The 21,372-nt window shown below is 42.5% G+C and overlaps 1 protein-coding gene across 1 annotated transcript; it reads right to left on the reverse strand.

Annotated features, from left to right (window-relative positions):
- Window positions 1-93: 93 nt before the first annotated feature.
- On the reverse strand, window positions 94-20,498 carry LOC144737628 (uncharacterized). Its single transcript, XM_078620400.1, has 8 exons — window positions 20,441-20,498; window positions 17,732-20,336; window positions 16,133-16,461; window positions 14,479-14,628; window positions 10,062-11,071; window positions 8,908-9,170; window positions 7,279-7,546; window positions 94-3,635 (listed from the first exon to the last, which is right to left on the reverse strand). Exons 2-8 carry the CDS (start codon window positions 20,251-20,253, stop codon window positions 3,345-3,347), a joined length of 4,833 nt encoding a protein of 1,610 aa, XP_078476526.1. The 5' UTR covers window positions 20,254-20,336; window positions 20,441-20,498; the 3' UTR covers window positions 94-3,344.
- Window positions 20,499-21,372: the final 874 nt, after the last annotated feature.

Below are 21,372 nucleotides of genomic sequence, written 5' to 3' on the forward strand. Positions count from 1 at the left end.
CCTCACTGTAGATGTACAATCATTACCAAACCTTGGACTATGTCACCAATTGTTTAGTTGTCAGTTGATGAAATCTTATGGGACGCCGCTTTATTTGTGCCCAAGTAAATTTTTATTGCATTTAATCTGCCGGGACAAAGGCATAGTTTAAGAACACGTGACACTCCAAAAACAGATTAACTTGCTTATATTAACGATTTTTTCAAATGCACCATACCAACTGGTAACAAACGTTCATTGCAATCTGTAAAATGAGAAAACATCACCACAATAAATAGTGCAGGTTGGAACACGAGGATTTAACAATGCAATGTGATTTCATATAGGGATGCTAATGGTTCGAAATACAGTAAAACCTTGGATTGCGAGTAACTTGGTCTGCGAATGTTTTGCAAGACGGGCAAAATTTTTCAATAAATATTTATTTGATAAACGAGCGAGGTCTTGCAATACGAGTAGTACGTGTTTACGCTTTGTCTTCCGAGCGTCACGTGATCACAACTGATATACGAGTGCTTTGATATACGAGTGCTTTGGTTTACAAACACGTTTCCGGAATGAATTATGCTCGCAATCCAAGGTTGTACTGTAGTTTAAAGGGAAGCCCCGATGTATATGGGGTTCCCAGGAGACGTGGATGTGGTGCGCATTGGTGAATGTGCCGTACTGATGAGTTATATTGGAAATAACTACGTAAGTCGCTGCTGTTGGTTGGCCACATGTTATTATTAAGTTGGCCTAAAACAACAAAACGGACACACATGCTGTCATTTTGAGCTGGTGGTCTGGATAAGGCTGAGAGTTTTTGTCCATGAAATGTACATCTTTTGTCCTGTTAAATCTACAGGAAACAACTTGTAAAATTTACCACCTCAGAAAACCCCACGGCAACATGCCATAAATTAATCCATGAGCCCTTACCAAAACGTGACTTAATTTGTAGTACCCGAGATGGAAAAGTTAAATCTTGACTTAAACCTTTCATGGCTGCAGGAATTCATATTCTTTGGGTCTTTTGGTAAAGTCACGTACATAGGTTCAAAGAAAATAACAAAAAAACTACGACGTTTCGATCGCAACACAAGCGTTCCTGATGATGAACACTGGTGTTGCGATCGAAACGTCCTAGTTTTTTGTTGTTATTTTCTTTGAACCTATCTGTGACTTTACCGAAAGACCCAAATAAAATGGCAAAGTTAGTGTGTTATAAACATCCATAACTGTACAATATTGGCCGAGGATATGGATAAATGAAATCAGATCTTGTACAGGTGCTAGGTGGATTGTCAAATCGCAGGTCCGTAGGAGTAGGCTACGATTTAGGGATCCCTTAATGCTGATAACTCGCCTTGCTGTGATATTTTTGACAATACAATAAAACATTCCGAAAGTACGATATCAGTTTCCCGTAACTTTATAATTGTATTCTATTTTATATAATTGTTTTATGATTTTGCATACTTCCAGTATGAACGAAATGACTGAAAAGTTAAATTCAATAAAAGCTTGCCAATAGTCTTCTAATCATTGCAACTTTACAACCTACGTAATCATGACCACGAAATAAAAGCAGAAAATTATGGCTTCATAGTTAACCCCCATTCTGTTAAGTAATCTGGAAAAAGTTTTGCAAATGTATTTGGTAATAGCTAGTTATTTCCAAATTTACTTATTAAGTGCACTGATAACTACGATAAAATATATAGTAAAATGTATGATACAACTGTTGTGTATCTTATACAATCCTAATGATAACCATAGATGAAATGTAGATGTAATAAACATTGACAACAATGTTGCATTTTACTCACTTCCATTGGGCATGCATTGTATAGAACCAATACCTCCACTAGCATTGTGCAGGGTGATGCAGATGTCTCGTGATCACCAACTAATTGACCCATAAGACGTTTTTCCTATCAATTTCTGTTTTCAATATAACTTACTTAAACAATATCAAGCTTTATATAATTAAATTGGGGGGTCACAAGACATCTAGACCACACGCTGTACAAAACCGAAACTTTTGGCCCATGGACTAAATCACATGTTTACACTAACAATTAACAAGGCATCCTGAACAACCTGACGAGCTCGTTATAGCAGACAATAGGAAACATTTACAATGATGGACATTGTAAATAACCACTGTTAAATTTTAATATGAGCATGCAGGAATAGGTAATTGAATGGTGACCACGTGAATAGCAACTCTGTTATCTTGCAGTGGCATTTGTATGTTTTGCTGGCTGTAGATAAATAATATTAGGTGGATGACAAGCAGTGGGTGGTGTTTTTTGTAGCGAGCATAAGTGAGTAGTGATTTTACTCACCCATTGCTCGTCCATATGAGGTCTGTTACGCATTTACACTGCACCATTTACAAACTCACTTCCCCGCAAACTCTGGACAATGTGAAATCGCATTCAAAAACTGCAGCCGATGGGCAAATCTTTTCTCTAAAATTAAGTTTAAGAAAACTATTTTAAAAAGAGGAATAATGTGACAAGTATCAAGATTAACTTTTTATACAAGAATGGAGTATTGATGGTATGGCCAGATTTTTTTTTATGTTCGGGGAACCATTGTTACTAATTTAACATGCTCTTTTGTATTACCAAACAATTTATGTTTTAATCAGTGGTTCACAAAGTAATCTTCCTCGTGTTGTTCAGAATCTTTCCAGTGTCAACACGATTAATGCCCTCCGATGTGTTTTCAGGTTGTACCGTAATTTTTGGCATGTCGTGCTGGGAACTTCAAAAACGTCAAACATGCCAAACAACGTGGTACAACCCCATAAGATTCGGAGAAGTTACTAACACAACTGTGACAACCAATGAATAATGCGTTTACACTACAACTATGTAATGCCAAAAAACATTACACTGGACAACACACTTTTTCTGGCATAAGGTATTCCAACGGGTTTAAGGTAATTTTGGGGTGCTGATTCCAAATCTGGCATCAGTTTTTGAGATATAAAATATTGCATTTTCAATCAAAACTGCAGAAGAAAAATATTAAATAAATGTGGATATCTACATTAAATGATATTATAAACACACTATCCTAAAAATACAGCACCATATTTTAACACTAAAGCAGTCATTGACTCGCAACAACTTGCAATCATAAGTGACAGAGTTAATTTCGGGTAAAATCAATGAAAACGGGGTATGCCGATATCATAAAAATGAGATGTCATAGAACAAATCTGAGTATCAGATTTGGAATCAGCACCCTGAAATTAGTCTAAAACCGCTGCTAAAGTCCAGACCAGAAAACTAATTTTTGTTGACCAGTGTTAATATCGAACAAGTGTGCCGGTGTGTATACATGGCTTATGGCAAATTTGTGGAAAGAAACACTATCTGGTCGAGTAACTTCTGGTCTCTGTCTGTTCTAGGACTGTTGCTACCGCTGTTGGTGCTGTTGCTACCGCTGTTGGTGCTGTTGCCAGGCCGAGGTAAGGCCGGGCTGGAGCTGCTCGCCATGGCCGGGATGCACAGGCATGCACGGGCAAGCAGGGCGAGCGCAGGGAAGCGTTGCTCGGCGAAGCGCCACCACATCAGCGGGCAGCTGCTCATGTCTGGAGGGGGCTCGTGCAGATACATCTCCAGCTCCACGGCCATCTGCACAACATGAGCATGCAGACATCTGCTTATTTTTCACCGGGGATAAATGTGAAGGTAAATTACAGCATGCCCTCTCCAAGTAGTTGATTCGTTTATTATTTAAAGTAGTATAAGAAGGTAATAATATTTTAAAACACTTTTTTTTAAACACGCTTTAATGAAATGTACCGTACTCGTAATGGCAAAACTCCACGACTCCAGGAAGTGGCCCCGAAACTTGCCATAACGTAAGGGACCGTGGTGATTTACAGTTGAGCGTGGACAATTAGACCCAAGCCGAAACATAAAATATAAAAAAGATGGTTTAAATTGTTTTTTTATGATAGAATATAGTATTGTCATCAGTAAGACATAAGTATACGAAGTGTGCAGTCGATACCACATTGGGGAGTGCGTTAAAATTGAGTTACAAGATTTGAGGATAAGACAACAACAACAACAGAGTGAGTTAAACAAAAGCGTGTAAAAAACAAAGTTTCAGCAAGCCTGTCCAAGCAGTCTGAAAAACAAAGTTATACCATGGAACAATTGATCAATTAATATTTTATATTTTGTTCATTATATCTGCATCGGATAATTAGTATAATAATAATAAACGATATATGATTAATGCAAGTTATCCACAAACATCTAAATTTCCTTTTAAGGTCACAGTATGAATAATACTGCTGACAAAAGACAACACAAATGAAAATACAATCCTCGTCATTGAGTTGAATCACAAATCAAGATTGCATAATGATTTGTCAGATCATAGAGGGAGAGTGAATTGTCACCTGCCCAGTATGCGCACACACATCAGCCTGATTAACACGAGCCTCTTGTAGCGCTGATCCAAGCCCAAGCATGGGTTCTTCCCCCGCACCTCCGATTAGCATGGTCGGCTAAATACAAAATCCTTGACTTAAAGCTTTCGTGACTGCAGGAATTCATATTCTTTGGGTCTTTCGGTAAAGTCACGTAGATAGGTACAAATTAATCAAAATAATAAATATAAAATAAAACTACGATGTTTCAATCGCAACACAAGCGATCGTCATCAGGAGAAAAGAGGGGAAACGCTGCTGAATGCAGACTGTTTTATAGGGTGTAGTCCTAGTAGGCGGGAATAGTGCTGTTAATGTCAGAAATTAGCATGTTAATCACCATTGGAACCTCCTTTGCCAAGAGCAAAATGTGATCATTGTTTTTTACCCTTTTATCTGGCAACAAAACTGACACTTTTTTTACAAGGAATCATGTTTGCATAGGCCACAATACCTGCGGTCGGAATGCAAACAAAAAACACAACTCTGATAATGTATGCACTGTCCTTGAAATTGATTGGTCCACACCCGAGACAGCTTTTCTTAGAGCCTAGTCTCACATGGTGTTGGACCAGATGACGCCAAAAGGCGCCTTTTGCATTCCGACCGCAGGTATTGTGGTCAATGCAAATATGACTCCTTTTAGAAAAAGGTGTCAGTTTTGTTGCCAGATAAATAGGTAAAAAAACTATTATAATATTATTAGCATGTTAATGTTAGATCGCAGAGCCACCGCGACGTAGTGGTCAGCATCCGGAGGTGGCCACGTTGGCGCGAAAAATTCAACCTGTTAATGCGAAATCGGAGAGCCGAAGCCACGGGGAAGGGAAGGGAAAAAAAATTAACATCGGAAGGTTTCAGGATGGGAACATCACAGCCAGTTATGACTTAAACTGGTTGATGACGTCTTTGCCATGATTTCTGAGTTTGTACCCATACTCTCGGTTGAAATTGTGTCTGTATATATGGATGGCTTCATGAACGAATCTTTGTTGATAGCCAGTGGGCTTACAAAGTACCTTCGTCTTAGAGAAATCTATTTCGTGTGAGCCAACTGCATTAAAATAATGATCAGCCACGGCCGACGTGTTGGTCCTACCGTGTTTCAAATCTGCCTTATGCTCACAAACACGGTCTGAGACATTTCGCTTAGTTTCCCCAGTATAACTACTGCCGCAGACACAGCTTAGTTTGTAGACGCCAGGATCTTGTGTTTGCTCAACATTTTGGAAATCTTTTTGGTGATCCCTGCTATGTATGGCAAGGTGATGGTTTTGATTTGGTCCTCAGCTCACTTGGTATCCTTAATTTAAAACATCTCACTATCTCCAGGTGATTTGCTCGTTAGTTTCGATGTAGTTTCTTTGTTCACCAAAGTTCCTGTGCCCGACACCATTGCAATTATTGAAGATTTAGTCCAACATGGATTGAATACTGATGTACCGGCCCTGGTTAGACACTGCCTCACCAATACATACTTCACCTGGAATGGAACATTTTACAAACAAGTTGAAGGCACCCCAATGGGTTCTCCCTCATCTCCGGTTGTAGCCAATGTTTTCATGGAAAATTTTGAGACAGACGGCATCCAGGCATCCATTCTACGTCCGTCCTTGTGGAAGAGGTACGTAGATGACACATTCGTCATCTGGCCACATAGCCGACCAGCTCTGAACCAATTCCTGAACCACATTAATTCCATACACCCAGCCATCAAATTCACCATGGAGGTGGAAAAGAATGGCAAGCCACCATTTTTGGATGTTGTAATCGAAAAGAGACCAGATGGCTCAATGGGATACTGTCTACAGGTAAGCAACTCATACGGATGCCTACCTAAAACCTGACTCCCACCACCATCCATCTCAGAAGAATTCCCTCATCATAACTCTACACCATAGAGCTCGATGCATCTCCGACCATCATCACCTAGCCAGTGAACTGAAACACATACACCAAGTTCTCAAGATGAATGGATATTCGGACCACAATCCGTAAAGCTACCACCCCAACCGTTGGAAAGAACCATCTGAGGATCCAATCAAAACCATCACATTGCCATACATAGTAGGGGTCACCAAAAATATTTCCAAAATCTTGAACAAACACAAGATACAGGCTCGATTTAACACAGTACATAAAATTCGTGATCTGATCTCATCTGTGAAGGATAGGATCCCTAAAATGCAATACCCTGGCGTCTACAAACTAAGCTGCGTCTGCGGCAGCAATTTCTTTGGGGAAACTAAGCGACATGTTTCGGACCGTGTTCGTGAGCATAAGGCATATTTGAAACACGGCAGGACCAACACATTGGCCGTGGCTGATCATTGTTTTAATGCAGTTGGCGCACATAAAATAGATTTCTCTAAGATGAAGGTACTTTGTTTTCCCACTGGCTATCAACAAAGATCCGTTTATGAAGCCATCCATATATACAGGCACAGACACAATTTTAACCGAGGATGGGTACAAAATCATCCTGCCACCTTCCGATGTAAAAAAAAATTCCCCGTGGCTTCGGCTCTGGACGCCGACCACTACGTCGTGGTGGCTCTGCGATCTTACATTAACATGCTAATTTCTCACATTAGCATGACGAGCCCCACCAATTTCGTTTATAAATTCAGCAGCTTTCTCCCTCTTTCCTCCTGATGACGATCGCTTGTGTTGTGATCGAAGCGTCGTAGTTAAATTTTATATGTATTATTTTTTATTAATTTGTACCTATCTACGTGACTTTACCGAAAGACCCAAAGAATAAGTGCCTAAAGAAGTTCAACATACATATATACTAGCCGTGTGTGTGTGTGTATGGGGTGCGTGTCATGTACCTGCTCGGGCAGAGTGTGGTGGAGGGCATTCCCGCTTTCTTTCTTGAAGATGCTTTTGAGGCCGCTGGCTGGAGGAATATTGGCCCCAAGGCCAAAGCTGCTGGGTCTAGTATCAATGGCCGTGGCCTGGCCCGGTGCAATGCTTGAACCGGTAGGGGTGAGCTCAGGCCTCCCGTCCACCACAAGCCATGCTGACATCACCTTGTTCATTTCGTTCAGGGCCAGCGGAAGCACCTCGGCCACGCCGGCCATGGGAAAGCTGCGAAACCTGCAAGGTTGGATCGAGGAGAAAGCATAGGAGCGTTTATACAGGTTTTGGATCCGCAGATTTAGATGTGGTGTAGTGGCTCATAATGGACTTGTCATCATAAACAGTCAGCACGACTAAGATACCGGGTTTAAACTAAACTATTTTTTATTTTACCAGATAAGGCACACTGAGCTTTTTCAGAAGCCATAAATAATAGCTCAATAAAATTTCTAGCAGCCAAATAATCGAAATGCATGTGGCTAAATGTGGAGGGAAAAACCGGAGGACCCAGAGAAAAATTCACGAGACCACGGGGTGAACATGCAAACTCCAAATATACAAGCGTCAGGGTCAGGATCGAACCCACGACCTCCTGTATACCAGGTGAAGTAGTTAACATCTCGCCATCTGGGTTTTAGCTACCTGCTGTTAAACTGAGTTTTAAAGTGGAGAAAAGTTGATGTCTTATCTTGGTAACCAATGTGCACAGACTTAAAAGGCGACAACTCAAACACAAATAGGTGTTGATATATACCAAAGCAGTTTGTCATCTGTCTGACACGAGTTTAACGGTTTATTGGCACTGCATTAATTGGTCTTGTGATATCGGTGTCATCACAAAAATCCTACAATTATGTGCTTTACCATAACTTTACATTTACATACATACCATTCAATGCATCTATAGTGAGTATGGGGTTGCTAGGACATTTCCCTTTGAATTCAGTGAATCGAGTTTGAGTTCTGGCATTTGCTAACAGTGGCGAGCGATATTTGAAACGGTCCTGGGTACCCACTTCACCAACCCTCACTGACCAGAATGGCAAAGTATGATAAAACCACAGATGTCCACATAGTGTGGTAAAGGGTTCATCCAGCAGTGGTTTGACAAACAGCTGAAATGAATATCATTAGTATAAGAATAAATTTGAATTAAAAAATCAATGAATGATTAATGTATTTTTTCAACATATTTTTTGCAAAAATATTTGTACTTGCATGGATTTTCTAATGCTTTCTATGATGCGGTTCTGCTCAGAAGTATGAATTAATAATTATGTCAGCTTATGAGCCGCACAATAATGTCACAATGGTGAAGCGAAGCACGTACACTGGCCACAAAAGGCTAATGTATTTAGCCCTGTTTTTTATCACCAAGTTTTGGGCAACCCTTTAATCAATTTAGCCACTTTTCTATAAGGTAAGTCCTTAACATAAATGTATAAAAAAATATATATTGCAAATATATTGCAGCTAATGCATGAACGCTTTAAACCTCAGCTGGAAAGAATTAACAAAGGAGATGTAAGATAAACATTTTCAGCATATCCCCTGCGGTGTGCCTATCTGCAGACACCAGTGGGGCTTGTCGGTGGCACCTGGGGTCGAGGATGGTGCACAGTTGCAGGAATTTGGCGGTGTCCACGCGATCAGTATACAATATGCTTAGGGAGTGGCAAATGGCAGCCTTGAGGCACAGGCTCATGGGTGTGTCCCAGTGCTCTTCAACGAGGATGCCCTTGACGTGCTGCAGTAGCGGCTCCAGCGCCGATGCAGGCACGTGGGGCTCGCACGCCAACTCCACCACAAATCGACGCAGGGCCTGAAGCACGAGGACTACTGACTGCAGGGAGTCCAGGTCCTGTGTGCGAGGCAGATATATTGGGGATATTTTTTTTCAATCACAGTTAAATTATAAACTACTTAAAACAATTTTTTATCTTACCAGGTAAGGCCCACTAAGCTATGTAGCAATTTTTTCAGAAGCGACCTGGCCACAAATGATAGCCAAACGAAGTAGCTTATCACGTGGAAATTTAAAGCAGCTATAGACGAATTTTGATTCTAAATGTGGAGGGAAAAACCAGAGGACCTGGAAAAAAAATCCACACCGCCACGGGGAGAACATGCAAACTCCAAATATATACAGGCGTTAGGGTCGGGATATAACCAACGGCCTCCTGCGTACCAGGTGAGGGAGTTAACATCTCGCCACCACGGCGCCCTTTTGAGGGGCACCTTTGAGCCTGTGCTCGGTTTGTGAGCAGCATTATTACTCTCCTAGCTCTTTTACAATTTCAATGCATTGATGTCACTGGAGTGTTATAATAGTGCCTTGCCACGATTTTTTTGGTTTCTTTTTTTTCTATTCAGGATTATAGTGGATAGCCTGAGATACACAGCCCAGACACTAGGGTTGCCACCTGTCCTGGTTAATTATAACCACAACCTCTATATCGCCATATCTCAGCAAGTCCTCCTTTTGAGGTAACTATCCTGGGAAATCGGTATGTCTTCTATAGGCATTAAAAGTTTCAGCTTTTGTCAGCTGCATGAGAATACACCACTAAAAAAATGCATTTTACAAGTAATTATCCCCTCTTACAGTATTGTGAGATAGTTTTATTCGCAGAATGTCCCACTATTTTGTACTTCACAGATGACAAACCTATCAGGCATGCATGTAGCAAATAACAATAAAAATTCGCGGCTGCATATTCCTTTAAATCCCACAATCAAAACACCTTCCTACCTGCAAATCCAGCAGCGGTAACTGCTCCAAATTGCTGCTAGAATGCGAATCCAAGGGACTTGTGTAAATGTGATGCATCTCCTGCAGCAGCTCTAGAGTTTCGATCCAACTTGACATGTGCTCCTCTCTTTCCAGCCGGCCCTGTGTGGGTGCCGAGCGCAAGCCCTCAAATTTTCTTTCCACAACCTTGCTGGCCTCAACCAAATTCTGCAGCCGCATGCCGTTCAGGCCCTTGTGAATGGCCAGGCTCAGGCACCAGTTGACGCAGGGCACAAAGTAGCTGCCGTGCAAAGCACATGTATTGACTACGTCGCTTGTCAAGTCCGTAGTGAAGGCCACCATGTTCTTGGCTTTGAGCCTCCAGACCATGAGAATGTGTTTTAGCACCGCATCCAGTTCCTCTGTCCTAAGGCCACTTGACGAGCAGTGTTCCTCATGGAGCCAGTACCTGTGCATATTCCAGTTGACATCTATGTAGTGCACCATGAAGTACATGTGCACCTCACTCTCAATCTTCCTAGTCTGAGCGGTCATGGCAAACAAGCCCGTGCAGTCCTTGTGCAGTATTTCCAAAAGGTTTTGGAATATCTCATTGTAGACTCTGGGCAGCACCACTTTGGAGAAGAAGCCAACGTCAGGCAGCTTGTAGGATGAGTTGAGTACTTTGAGCATGTGCTTGAAGCCTGGCTTCTCCACAGTGTTCAGTGGCAGGTTGTCCTTGGTTAGAAAGTAGATCACACTCTCCGTGTACTTCCTGTGCTCTGGGCACCATGTGCTGGGAATGGTCCCTGTGGTCGTTGTTACAGAGTTGTACATTGAGTCTGTAGAGGACAGGGCTACTGAGCCCTGTGTAAAGCCCTCATTGTTGTTGTCCATTCTGATGCACCCTAACTCCGATTCTGAGGTGGAACGGTTGTCCGTGTCCTCCCTTGTGTCAGTGGCGTTGACGATTGGGTCAGTACTCGAGATTAATTCCGTGGCAGTTGAAATGCTCTCATCATGAGATTTTTCTATGACCCACACAACAAAAGGGGTACAAATAAGTAAAAAAACAAAATGTCCCTTGCTCAGGCAGTGGGTAGAGCTAAAAGCAGTGGTGAAAATTACGTATTCATGTGACAAGCCAAATTATTTTTTTCTTGTTTGTAAACTTTTAAAGTGAATTAATAGTTTTCAGAAGAATGTATACTTTATCATATTAGTTACGTCCAACACTTTACCAATTTTACCAACGTCATAATTGTGTATTTTGTTAAAATCATAAAACGGTGTCCATAAATGTATCCACTGTTATTACAATTAGCATTTTCAGATACGTTGGTTTAACACCGATGCATATACTTGGTAGTATAAAGTTTTAGCAGCATAGTTTTCATACCTGTCAACCCATACAGTTTACCCGTTTTCTTGTACTGCACAAGGAAATTGAGTTCTTAGGTCCAGACAGCATACAGCCGTTTCAATACGGGCATAATTTTTTGTCTATTTGTTTGTGTTTCTCTCTTGTGATGGTATTTGTAGGATGAACGTTGAGATTTCTAAGGGCATGGGGTGACCAATAGGGTCTGAATTGGTCTGTAATAAGGTAGGCACCGATAAGGGTTTGACATGTACAAGTTTTATCTATCTACACCTCCACATGTCTATCATGAATTGAGTCTCAGGTATTTACCAACATCTCAGGTTTTATTGTGTCGAATGCTTCTGTTATGTGCTGTTGAAGATCACCCAATATTTAAAAAATGAAAGTATAACTTTAAAAAAGTATATAACGAATACGTTGCAAACATTTCAGCCGCATAGTTCAAATTGCTGTCGATTTACAATTACTTAACAATACCGCAGACACCTTTATGGATATGCTGTATTATAATTTACAAAGTCGGAAAGTGAGTGCATTTATAACGAGAGCTATCTAACACTTCCTGTTACTGACCTATGTCAGACTCCAAGATAACCACGCTAATGCTGTGCTCTTGGCATAGCTCAACCACTCCTGTGCTTAATGAGGCACATAAGACATTGCCACGACTTACTGTAGCCTTTGAATTGTCGTGGCCTGTTATACGTGTTAAGAACGGTAAAAAAATTTATTCAGCTAGTAAATAAATTGAGGCAGACAAGGAAATCCATAATAAAGGTTTTTTGGGTTAGACCGCATAAATATATAAATGTATCGTTAAAACCCGCCACCACCCGACACTGCCAACTAGTTGTCACGTTAACAGAACATGCCAATTCGTCACTAGAACAGTGACGAATATAAATCCATGTTACGGTTTTTCTTCAGCACATTGCACACTTAGCTGCTGTTTTATCTTCAGTTTTTTCTTGAAATGTTGTATTAAACTCATGTGATCTCATCCCATGCAATCATGAGATAATGAAAATGTGATATCAAATATTTTCTTATAAACCTGTTGTAAGGGCACTTTGTCCATGTCAGAATCATTAAGTAATTTAATGTATAAAATATCCTGCACCTCGGCTACACATACGGTGCCAAGGAAGTTCAACAAACATATATACTATTGTTACGGGTAACATTGTTTCAAAGCCGCATTTTTTAAGTAACATTCAAACACATCTTTAAACGAGTTACTCCCAGCATGTGGATTCTCACATTGCAGTTCAATTATTATCATTTTCAATTAGTATTTCGGTTCCATGAAGAGAAAGAAATCTACATTTCCACTCAGCCCAAATTCTTACAAAGGATTCAATCCGACCCGAGAAGCGAAATCATAACATCTATTTGACAATCAGTGACATCTCTTAAGTCTTTATTTCTATATCAATCAATTATTTCTTTCTATAGCACTATTTCGTGCAAAGGATGCCATTCAAAGTGCTTCGTCATACTTGCCCACCGTTTAACACGTAGGCTTTCGCGACCAATATTATTCATAATCAACCCATACAGAGTGGGATAAGCCAAAGCATTGCCCGATGATGCTGGATGCAATTACCAGAGAAACGTCGTACTCAAAAATTGTAAATGTTGTGGTTTCATGCTTCAACACACCGGTGGGCTAAAGCAGTGAACTATTTGTCTTTTGTCAACGTGACACTTTTTTACTCATTGGCCGTGTCGGGTGGTGGAGGGTTACGACACATTTATAAATAACGTGATCTAAACCCAAAAACGTTGCCCACCGTGTTATTGGTAAACATACACGACTTAAAATTACATAAATGGCAGTGTTCTTTATTGCAAGGCCCGCGGACCATTGGCGACCCGATGGCCTTTAGTGGACCCCTGACGTGTGGCCTCCAACAATACACAAATGTGAAAACACCCCTTCATTCTGTGAAACCCAATGGTTTCAAATTTGTGGCGACCCTCACACTGATGCCTTATCCACAAGTGGTCCCTCTCAGAAAATTAGTGAAGAACGCTTATATAAGAATTGAGTGTAGGCTAACCTAAGCCAGGGCGAAGCAGTGGTGAAGTGGTTAGTGCACAAGGCTATGGACCCAGCAACTTGAGTTTGATTACCACCAGGACTTACATCAAGTGATGGTGATGTCTTAACCAGTCTTGGGTCTCCCCCTTCACCAACCCACATTGACCAGCAATGTGGGTTGGTGAAGGAGTGGTTTACCTAAAAAATGTAAATGAACCTAAACTAAGCCCGTGTTAAATATATTTTAAAGATTGTTTCCCAATTACAACCCTCAACTATGAAGGGTAGGCAGAGGGAGTCAATGGAAGGTGACAGAGTGGGAGAAGCCAAATCATTAACTGTGGGAACACAGATCTGAGCCTTACTGCTGATCCCATAACAGACTGTTCTTGGCCCCGAGTCCTGTTACAATGGAAACATCACAAATAATACCCATCGCTGTTTGTAAGCACCTAGTAGGCACATGATGGGGTGGTATTGCTGCACCACATCCAACCACTAACTTGTCTACCCAAGTAATACTAACCACACCACACACTACTTATGTTATGCTAAGTCAACCTAATGGCTATATAAAGTTCATATACCAGTTGTCATCACTGTACAAGTCCAGAAATCGAATCAGGTCTGACTACCTAACCCAACCCAAACCCGATTCAACGACATCTTACGCACAAACCAACCCAACCCACTTTCATGAGACCTACAACCCGAGAGAAACGCACAAATTATATTTTCAATTCAATCAATCTGTTTGCATGCTATGTTATTCTCGCAATGTGACACCACCTCAGTGACAATACATCTGCGCTTTTCCCGGCAAAAATGGTGTTAAAGGCACCTTTTTAGCACAAAGAAGCATTCAATTATTATATAATGTAAATATTCCAGAAATCAGAACTGAAATTGTCCTTAAAAACTGATTTTAGAATCCAAAACCTAAGCCTCACACACATATGCATGGACACATTATGTGAATACCAATTAAAAGGATAAAATACAGGCATTACCGGTGGTAGTGGTGGATGTAGGAACAATACATCTGACGCTTGGAAGTTTGTTTTGCTGGAAGAGTTTCTGGGGGGTGGATTTTGAGCACAAGGTGACAGCCTGATCTTGCTTTTCATGAACTCCACACATTGCCAAGGTATGTTGGTCACCTGCACGTACAAAGCACATCATTCACAAACATTAGCCTTCAAAGCTCTCGTCAGCTCACTCCGGATGTTGCAAAAAATAAATGAATTTTTTAATATAACGTATTTTGAAATAAAGTCAAGTGATACACTTGACTCTGCAACGTGCTGTAATCCAGCACATTACAAGTTTCTGTATGTATGTTGAACCTCTTTCGCAACGAAAGTAACCAACCGTGCTAATTGTAGGTGCAGAGAAAGGAAAAAAAAGTTAAAACAAAAAAACATTTCTATGGAATTTCGTTTCTAGTCTACATTTGAAAGTGCATAGCTCCAGTGGTTTCCTAATACCGTTAGAGCATTCCAGATGGCCACAAATGCGCATCTAAAAACGCGTGATGCGGTGACCATCTTTGTTCGATGGTTAGTCAAAAGCCACTGCGAGAATAAACCGGAGTTTGTGATGGTTTATGCTCCTTGACGAGAACAGAAAGTTATTGTGGTTCATTAGTGGCAAGCACTTTGTGTAATAAGTGCAACCTTATGTATTAATTTGGCAAATGAAAACATTTCACACTCCCAGCCTGAAGAGCTACAGTCGCCAGTATATGGTAGTACAGCAAATAGGCTGATGACCCAGCTACTGTATATGTACATTTATTATATCCTCACATGCAGTTTTATTCCAGGATCTTAGGATTCCTCCACCACGTAAAATACTCTTAAAATTGTCCAAATATCCCAAGCGGGAGTCTTGAAAACAAATGTATTTAAAACTCAGTGGCTTTTATGGGAAAATAAATGACAGTATTTTCTTAATGTATATTGGTATTTAAATTCTGAAGCAAAGCCCTTGATTAACAATTAGAAGATCCCAACTTTAAATTCTAGTGTGAGGATAGACAACTCAATAAAACAAGCACGAGTCTCGTGAGTTCAATGGTCATCGTATGGCGTGTCTGGTCCCAAAAACAAAAGTATGTGGAATATTAAGTGGGTTCAGGACTGCCAATGGGGTTGCATACTCACCAATTGCAAGGTATGGTGACAATTACTTCTTAATGCATGTCAATCATCCAAGGGCTGACGCACACATTGGTGAATGTTTCCTTTGATCCAATTTTTTATGCAAACCAATGTCTCTATCGTCAACAGTGGGGCTAAAAGCCGAGGCAGTGTATTTTGGTCGTTTCGTCACTGTCATTCTCGGCCACACTATCTCCCTGCTCAATTGAGCAAGGAAGCAGCGCTCGTGAGCATTGGTGGTCCTGAACCAACAACAGAAATCCCAAGTTCACAGAGACTGTAGTGCAAAAATCTATTTAGAGTGGTCTACACCTTGACTGCTTTAGTCAAATCCACTAAAAAGAATGACATGCATGACATCACCAGACTAAGACTTCCCTATAATTCCTCAGATTGTCAACTAGACTAAGACAACACATTTATTTTGGATAAATTAACACTGGGCAGGGGAGCCAGTCTCTCAACACTTTTGACCGCCAAACCGCCCTTGCCGCATCATTACCAGAGACGACGGAAAATTGCTTCGAGGGAAACTGCTGCTGTTCCTGTGGCGGTGCCACCTCTCCACTCATCGAGACGTTGAGAATCTTGGCCAGGTTTTTCCAGAGGCACTTCAGCTTGATCATGCGCAACTTCTCGGATTTAAACAACGTGGAAACCACGCCCCTGCTCGTGTTGACTGACAGATAGAACGGGGCGTCGGGAACGCACATTTTCTCGGGCCGGTGATTGCTGTATAACAAGTACAGTTGAACCGGGCACCTATCCGAGCGCTCGACATTGGCAAATATTTTTGGTAGCGCAGAGTCATTTTCTGCATTCGGGTGGTCTCTGAGAACAAAATCACAATCGCAGTGTAAACCAAGGGTGGGGAACCTCTTCCTTCGTGCTGAATAAAAGGTCAAAGTGCAACCCTGCAATGTCTTACTCACGCCAATGCTGGAAGAGGCCTACTCTTCCACAATCGTCAGATCTTGGAAGAGATGAGAGTACACATACCTTACCCCATCACACATGATCTTCCAAGTGACTGTGATCTACCCATTTATACTGCTGGGCGGACAGAGGCTGGGGATTTAAGTATCCATTATTGCAACTGCTGTGCTAACCAAAACACCAAAGATAGAACCTTTTCCTAAATTTAGTGGGTCACATTGACACCAATCAGTTAATTATGTCAATGAAAGAGGCCCCCCAACACATCCCAAGTTATCATACTTCTGATGTCTCCTTATATTCATTTTGCTCTACAAAGCACACATTATAGCAATACAAAATGTATGGCTTGGTGAACTGTGGATAACACATCAACGTTCATTGCCAAAAAATAAATTTCATTCCATCAGCTTCTGGGTCTTTTAGTAAAAATTATCCAAGTAGCATTTGACATAGCAGGCAAATTCTGGACCAGTTTCAACTTAACGAGTCGCATTAGCAGAATGTGGCCTCCAAACACATCTTGCCGGTTTTTCATTGATCTTTTAGGCAAGTTATAGCCATGAACACTGTAGTGCATCTTCAACACCACAATATTGCAAAATGACATTAAAATCAAATTGTGTAAATCCGACATCTTAAAATGCTGTCCATAAAAATAAGCCTATTTATTTTATAGAGGGATTGGATTGAGGGCCAGTTAAAGGATTGTATTTACTCAAACCGGACCATGCCATGCCTGAATATGGGTATTGGTGGCCAATTCTCCAACAGGCAGAGGGAAAAAATGGAATTCTTGAATCTGGATTTAATAAAGGGCACAGGTTTAAGACCACAAATGGCTGGGGGAAGGGAGTTCCAGACTTTAAAATGGGATTATGAAAAACTGTCTTAGTAGATGGTGGTAAATAATTTAACGAATTATGTCGTGAAGGGTGGAGCTGTGGTTCAGTGGCGAGTGTACTGCATTATGAACCAGTGGTCTGAGTTAGATTCCCAGCCATCAGTCGGCGAGTAATATCTCAACCAATCCTGGGCCCTACCCATCAGCGACTCACACTGACTGGCAAGGTGAAACATCCGTTAAGCCGTACACATTTACAAAGGGTTGGAAATTACAAATCGTGTCGTGCAAAAAATGGAGCTTAGCGGCGGTACCACACACTTTTCCACAAGTGGCCGATACTGCAGATAGCAGTCACTCTGTGTGCCCATGTGGCACTGCACGTCGCCCCAGAGCATGTTGACGTGCTCGCGCATCGTCACCAGCCTGAAGTAGATGCTGTTGATGAGGAAGAGGGTGTTCAGCATCACTTCAGCGTCGCTGTGGCCCAGCAGGCTGGCCATCCACAGCGGCTCGATGTCCATCTCCGGGGTGATCTGCAACTGTTCATCAGAGAGAGCAGGCCCACTCCGAGCCCGTTTTCCACCGACGCCACCCCTACCACCGCCTCGACTACCGCGACCACCCCGACCCCTGTTAGCCTTAACTAAAGCACCACCGCTGCCTTTAACCACGCAACCACCACTACTTCCACTAGCGATAGCATTACCAACTGCATTAACTAACAAACCATCACCGTCCCTATGGGCATCCGTTCCCTTACCGACTTCAAGCACATATAGATTATGTCCACGAACAGAACCCATAGCACCACAACCACCTTCCACATCACCATCTACTCCATTCTTACTAACTACAGGAAAACACTCCTCACCTCTACCTCTGACTTCACCGACATTACCACTATCAACGATAGAACCATCACTGCCACTAACCACATAACCACTAATACCACCAACCACAGAATCAGTGCTGCTGTCATTTGCAGCAACAGTGCCACCATTGCCACCACCACCCACGTTACAATTTCCTCCACTCGGAGCCAAAACGCTACCACCCTCACTGTCACTACTATTTCCATTATTAACAACTACACCACCACCAATCGTAACACCCTCTCCACCTCTAACAACACCAGTGCCTCCCCGTGTACCACCCACGGAAACACCACCCAGGGCACCACCGGCAAGTAAATTACCATCAGCCTCTAAACCACCAGCACCACCACAATCCACTCCTCCATCACGACTACCTCCTCCTGCACCACCACCATCATCACCACTACCACCCCCATCGTCTATCAGCCGCCTCTTCTTCTTCCTATCACTGTCATCATCATCACCACCTCCTCCACCATCACCCCATTTGTCTATCAGCTGCCTCTTCATCTTCCTCTCACTGTCATCATCATCACCACCTCCTCCACCACCACCACCCCATTTGTCCATCAGCCGCCTCTTCTTCTTCCTCTCACTGTCATCATCATCACCACCTCCACCCCCATTGTCCATCAGCTGCCTCTTCCCCTCACCGTCCTCGTCATCACCTCCTCCACCCCCATTGTCCATCAGCTTCCTCTTCTTGTTCTTCTTCTTTTTCTTCTTCTTCTTCTTCTTCTTCTTCTTCCTCTCACTGTTCTCGTCATCACCTCCTCCACCACCACCCCTCCATTTGTCCATCAGCCGCCTCTTCTTGTTACTCTCATTGTCATCATCATCACCACCTCCACCCCCATTGTCCATCAGCTGCCTCATCCCCTCACCGTCCTCGTCATCACCTCCTCCACCCCCATTGTCCATCAGCTGCCTCTTCCCCTCACCGTCCTCGTCATCACCACCTCCACCCCCATTGTCCATCAGCTGCCTCTTCCCCTCACCGTCCTCGTCATCACCTCCTCCACCCCCATTGTCCATCAGCTGCCTCTTCCCCTCACCGTCCTCGTCATCACCTCCTCCACCCACATTGTCCATCAGCTGCCTCTTCTTCTTACTCTCATTGTCATCATCACCTCCTCCACCCCCATTGTCCATCAGCTGCCTCTTCCTCTCACCGTCCTCGTCATCACCCCCTCCACCCCCATTGTCCATCAGCTGCCTCTTCCCCTCACCATCCTCGTCATCGCCACCACCTCCACCACCACCGTCAACAAATCCTCCATCCGCCTCATCTTGCTCGGGGTCTCGGTGGACGTCGGCTAACACAGTGATCCTGCAGCCATCGCAGGAGGGACGACGACGCTTCCCATTCAACTGGAAGTCCTCCAAATCGACGGTCAGGTAGCGACCCGGCATCTTTCCCGCTTGTCCTCCTCTTCTTCTCTGACTAACACCGCAATTTTGTTTTGTACTCGAGACTCCACATTCTTCTTGTTCTGTTGGTAAATAACGTCCAGCACCTTCTCCTGTGGGGATATCACCACCACCACCACGACCTCTGCGTGATCCACCACCACCATTTACTTTCCCACCTCTTCCAATTACACGACCTAAATGCCCTCTTCTTCTGTTTCTTCCACCATGTCCACCACTACCACGTTTTATTGGCACATCACTTCCATCTCTTTGCTCACCACGTCCTTGAAATCCTTTCCCTCCTCCTCCCTTGGACGTCTCCACGTAGTTACCAATCAGCTCGGCTCTGGTCCTTTGGATGGCCGCCTCGAGCAAATTATGACAAATTAGCGCCCTAGCCCTGGTCCGCCTCTCCCCCATCTTGTACGTCGTCTTCCTCTTCCTTCTCACAGGTTCCAATGTTATCTTCGCCTCAAAGTTCTCCTTCCTCCGCTTCTTCCCCGACTTGCAAGCGGTGACGTTTGGCGCCACGACCACCGCCATCTTCGTCATCGTCGTCGTCAACGAGTTCACGCCTCACGAATTCAACCCTCAGTTGGGGGTACGCGATTATATAGCAACAGTTTAAAGGGCAACTGCAAAACAAACAAAACAAACACACACGTACACGCAATTACAACAAATGCGATGGAATTGTTTTTGTTTGGTGGTGTTTTTGTTGTTGTTGTGTGAAACCAACTTGGTGAGGCGAATACGAAAACGCTGCCACCTTTCACGCCGCGGTATCGAATATGGACGGAGCGGGGGGAGGGGCGGGGCGGGGGGGAGGGGCGGGGCGTGGGTGGCGCGCGCTTCGCCGCGTGTGTCTTTTCCCGCGCTTTTCTAGATTTGAAGCTTTCGTGACTGACTGCAAGGATTCATATTCTTAGGTTTTTTTCCGTAAAATCGTGATTTATTATTTTTATTTTATTATTTCTATTATTTTTTCTCATTTTGTATTTGTATTTTTACCTACGTGACTTTACCGGAAAAAACCTAAGAGTATGAATTCAGAAGTATTGCATGGGGAGAGGTTTAATATTAAATAATAATTATTGCCCGGTTACTACTTTTTTTGAAACTATTGTAAAATAAGAGTTTGTTTCATAATGACAAAAAAAATATTGGCAGGTAAGAGTTGTTTTTTTTTTGTCTATTACTAAATAAACTAAACTATTAAACAATTTTGGGACCTCTTTTTGCCAGTACCAAAATATGATGATTGGTTTTGGCGTCCTCTGGTCTAACACCGTTTGAGACGAGGCTCAAAAGAAAGCTGTCTCTGGTGTGGACCAATAAGTTTCAAAGACAATGCATTTATTATCAGAGTATATATTTTTTTGCATTTTGACCACAAGTATTGTGGTTAATGCAGATATGATTCCTTGTAAAAGGTTTCAGTTTGGTGTTTTAACAACTTAACCCCTGTTTTGTTGCCAGATAAAAAAGGAAAAACCTATCATCATATTAAACCATTTTTTATTTTACCAGGTAAGGCCCACTTAAGCTATTTAGCTCTTTTTCAGAAGCGACCTGGCCACAATGAATAGTTCACGAAGTGGCTTATCATCACGTGGAAATTTACAGCAGCCAAATACTCTAAAACTGCGTGATGTTGATTCTAAATGTGGA

The sequence above is a fragment of the Lampetra planeri genome, chromosome 3, assembly GCF_965212315.1.
Source record: "Lampetra planeri chromosome 3, kcLamPlan1.2.h2, whole genome shotgun sequence".
NCBI classification, from domain to species: domain Eukaryota; kingdom Metazoa; phylum Chordata; class Hyperoartia; order Petromyzontiformes; family Petromyzontidae; genus Lampetra; species Lampetra planeri.

Excerpts from the sequence above, each read along its gene's own strand:
- LOC144737628 (XM_078620400.1), bottom strand. The coding sequence starts at position 20,253 with ATGACGAAGATGGCGGTGGTCGTGGCGCCAAACGTCACCGCTTGCAAG. Across the intron at positions 11,072-14,478 it reads TACATCCACCACTACCACCG|AAAAATCTCATGATGAGAGC; the intron begins GTAATGCCTGTA and ends TGTGGGTCATAG. Across the intron at positions 9,171-10,061 it reads TACCGCTGCTGGATTTGCAG|GACCTGGACTCCCTGCAGTC; the intron begins GTAGGAAGGTGT and ends CCTCGCACACAG.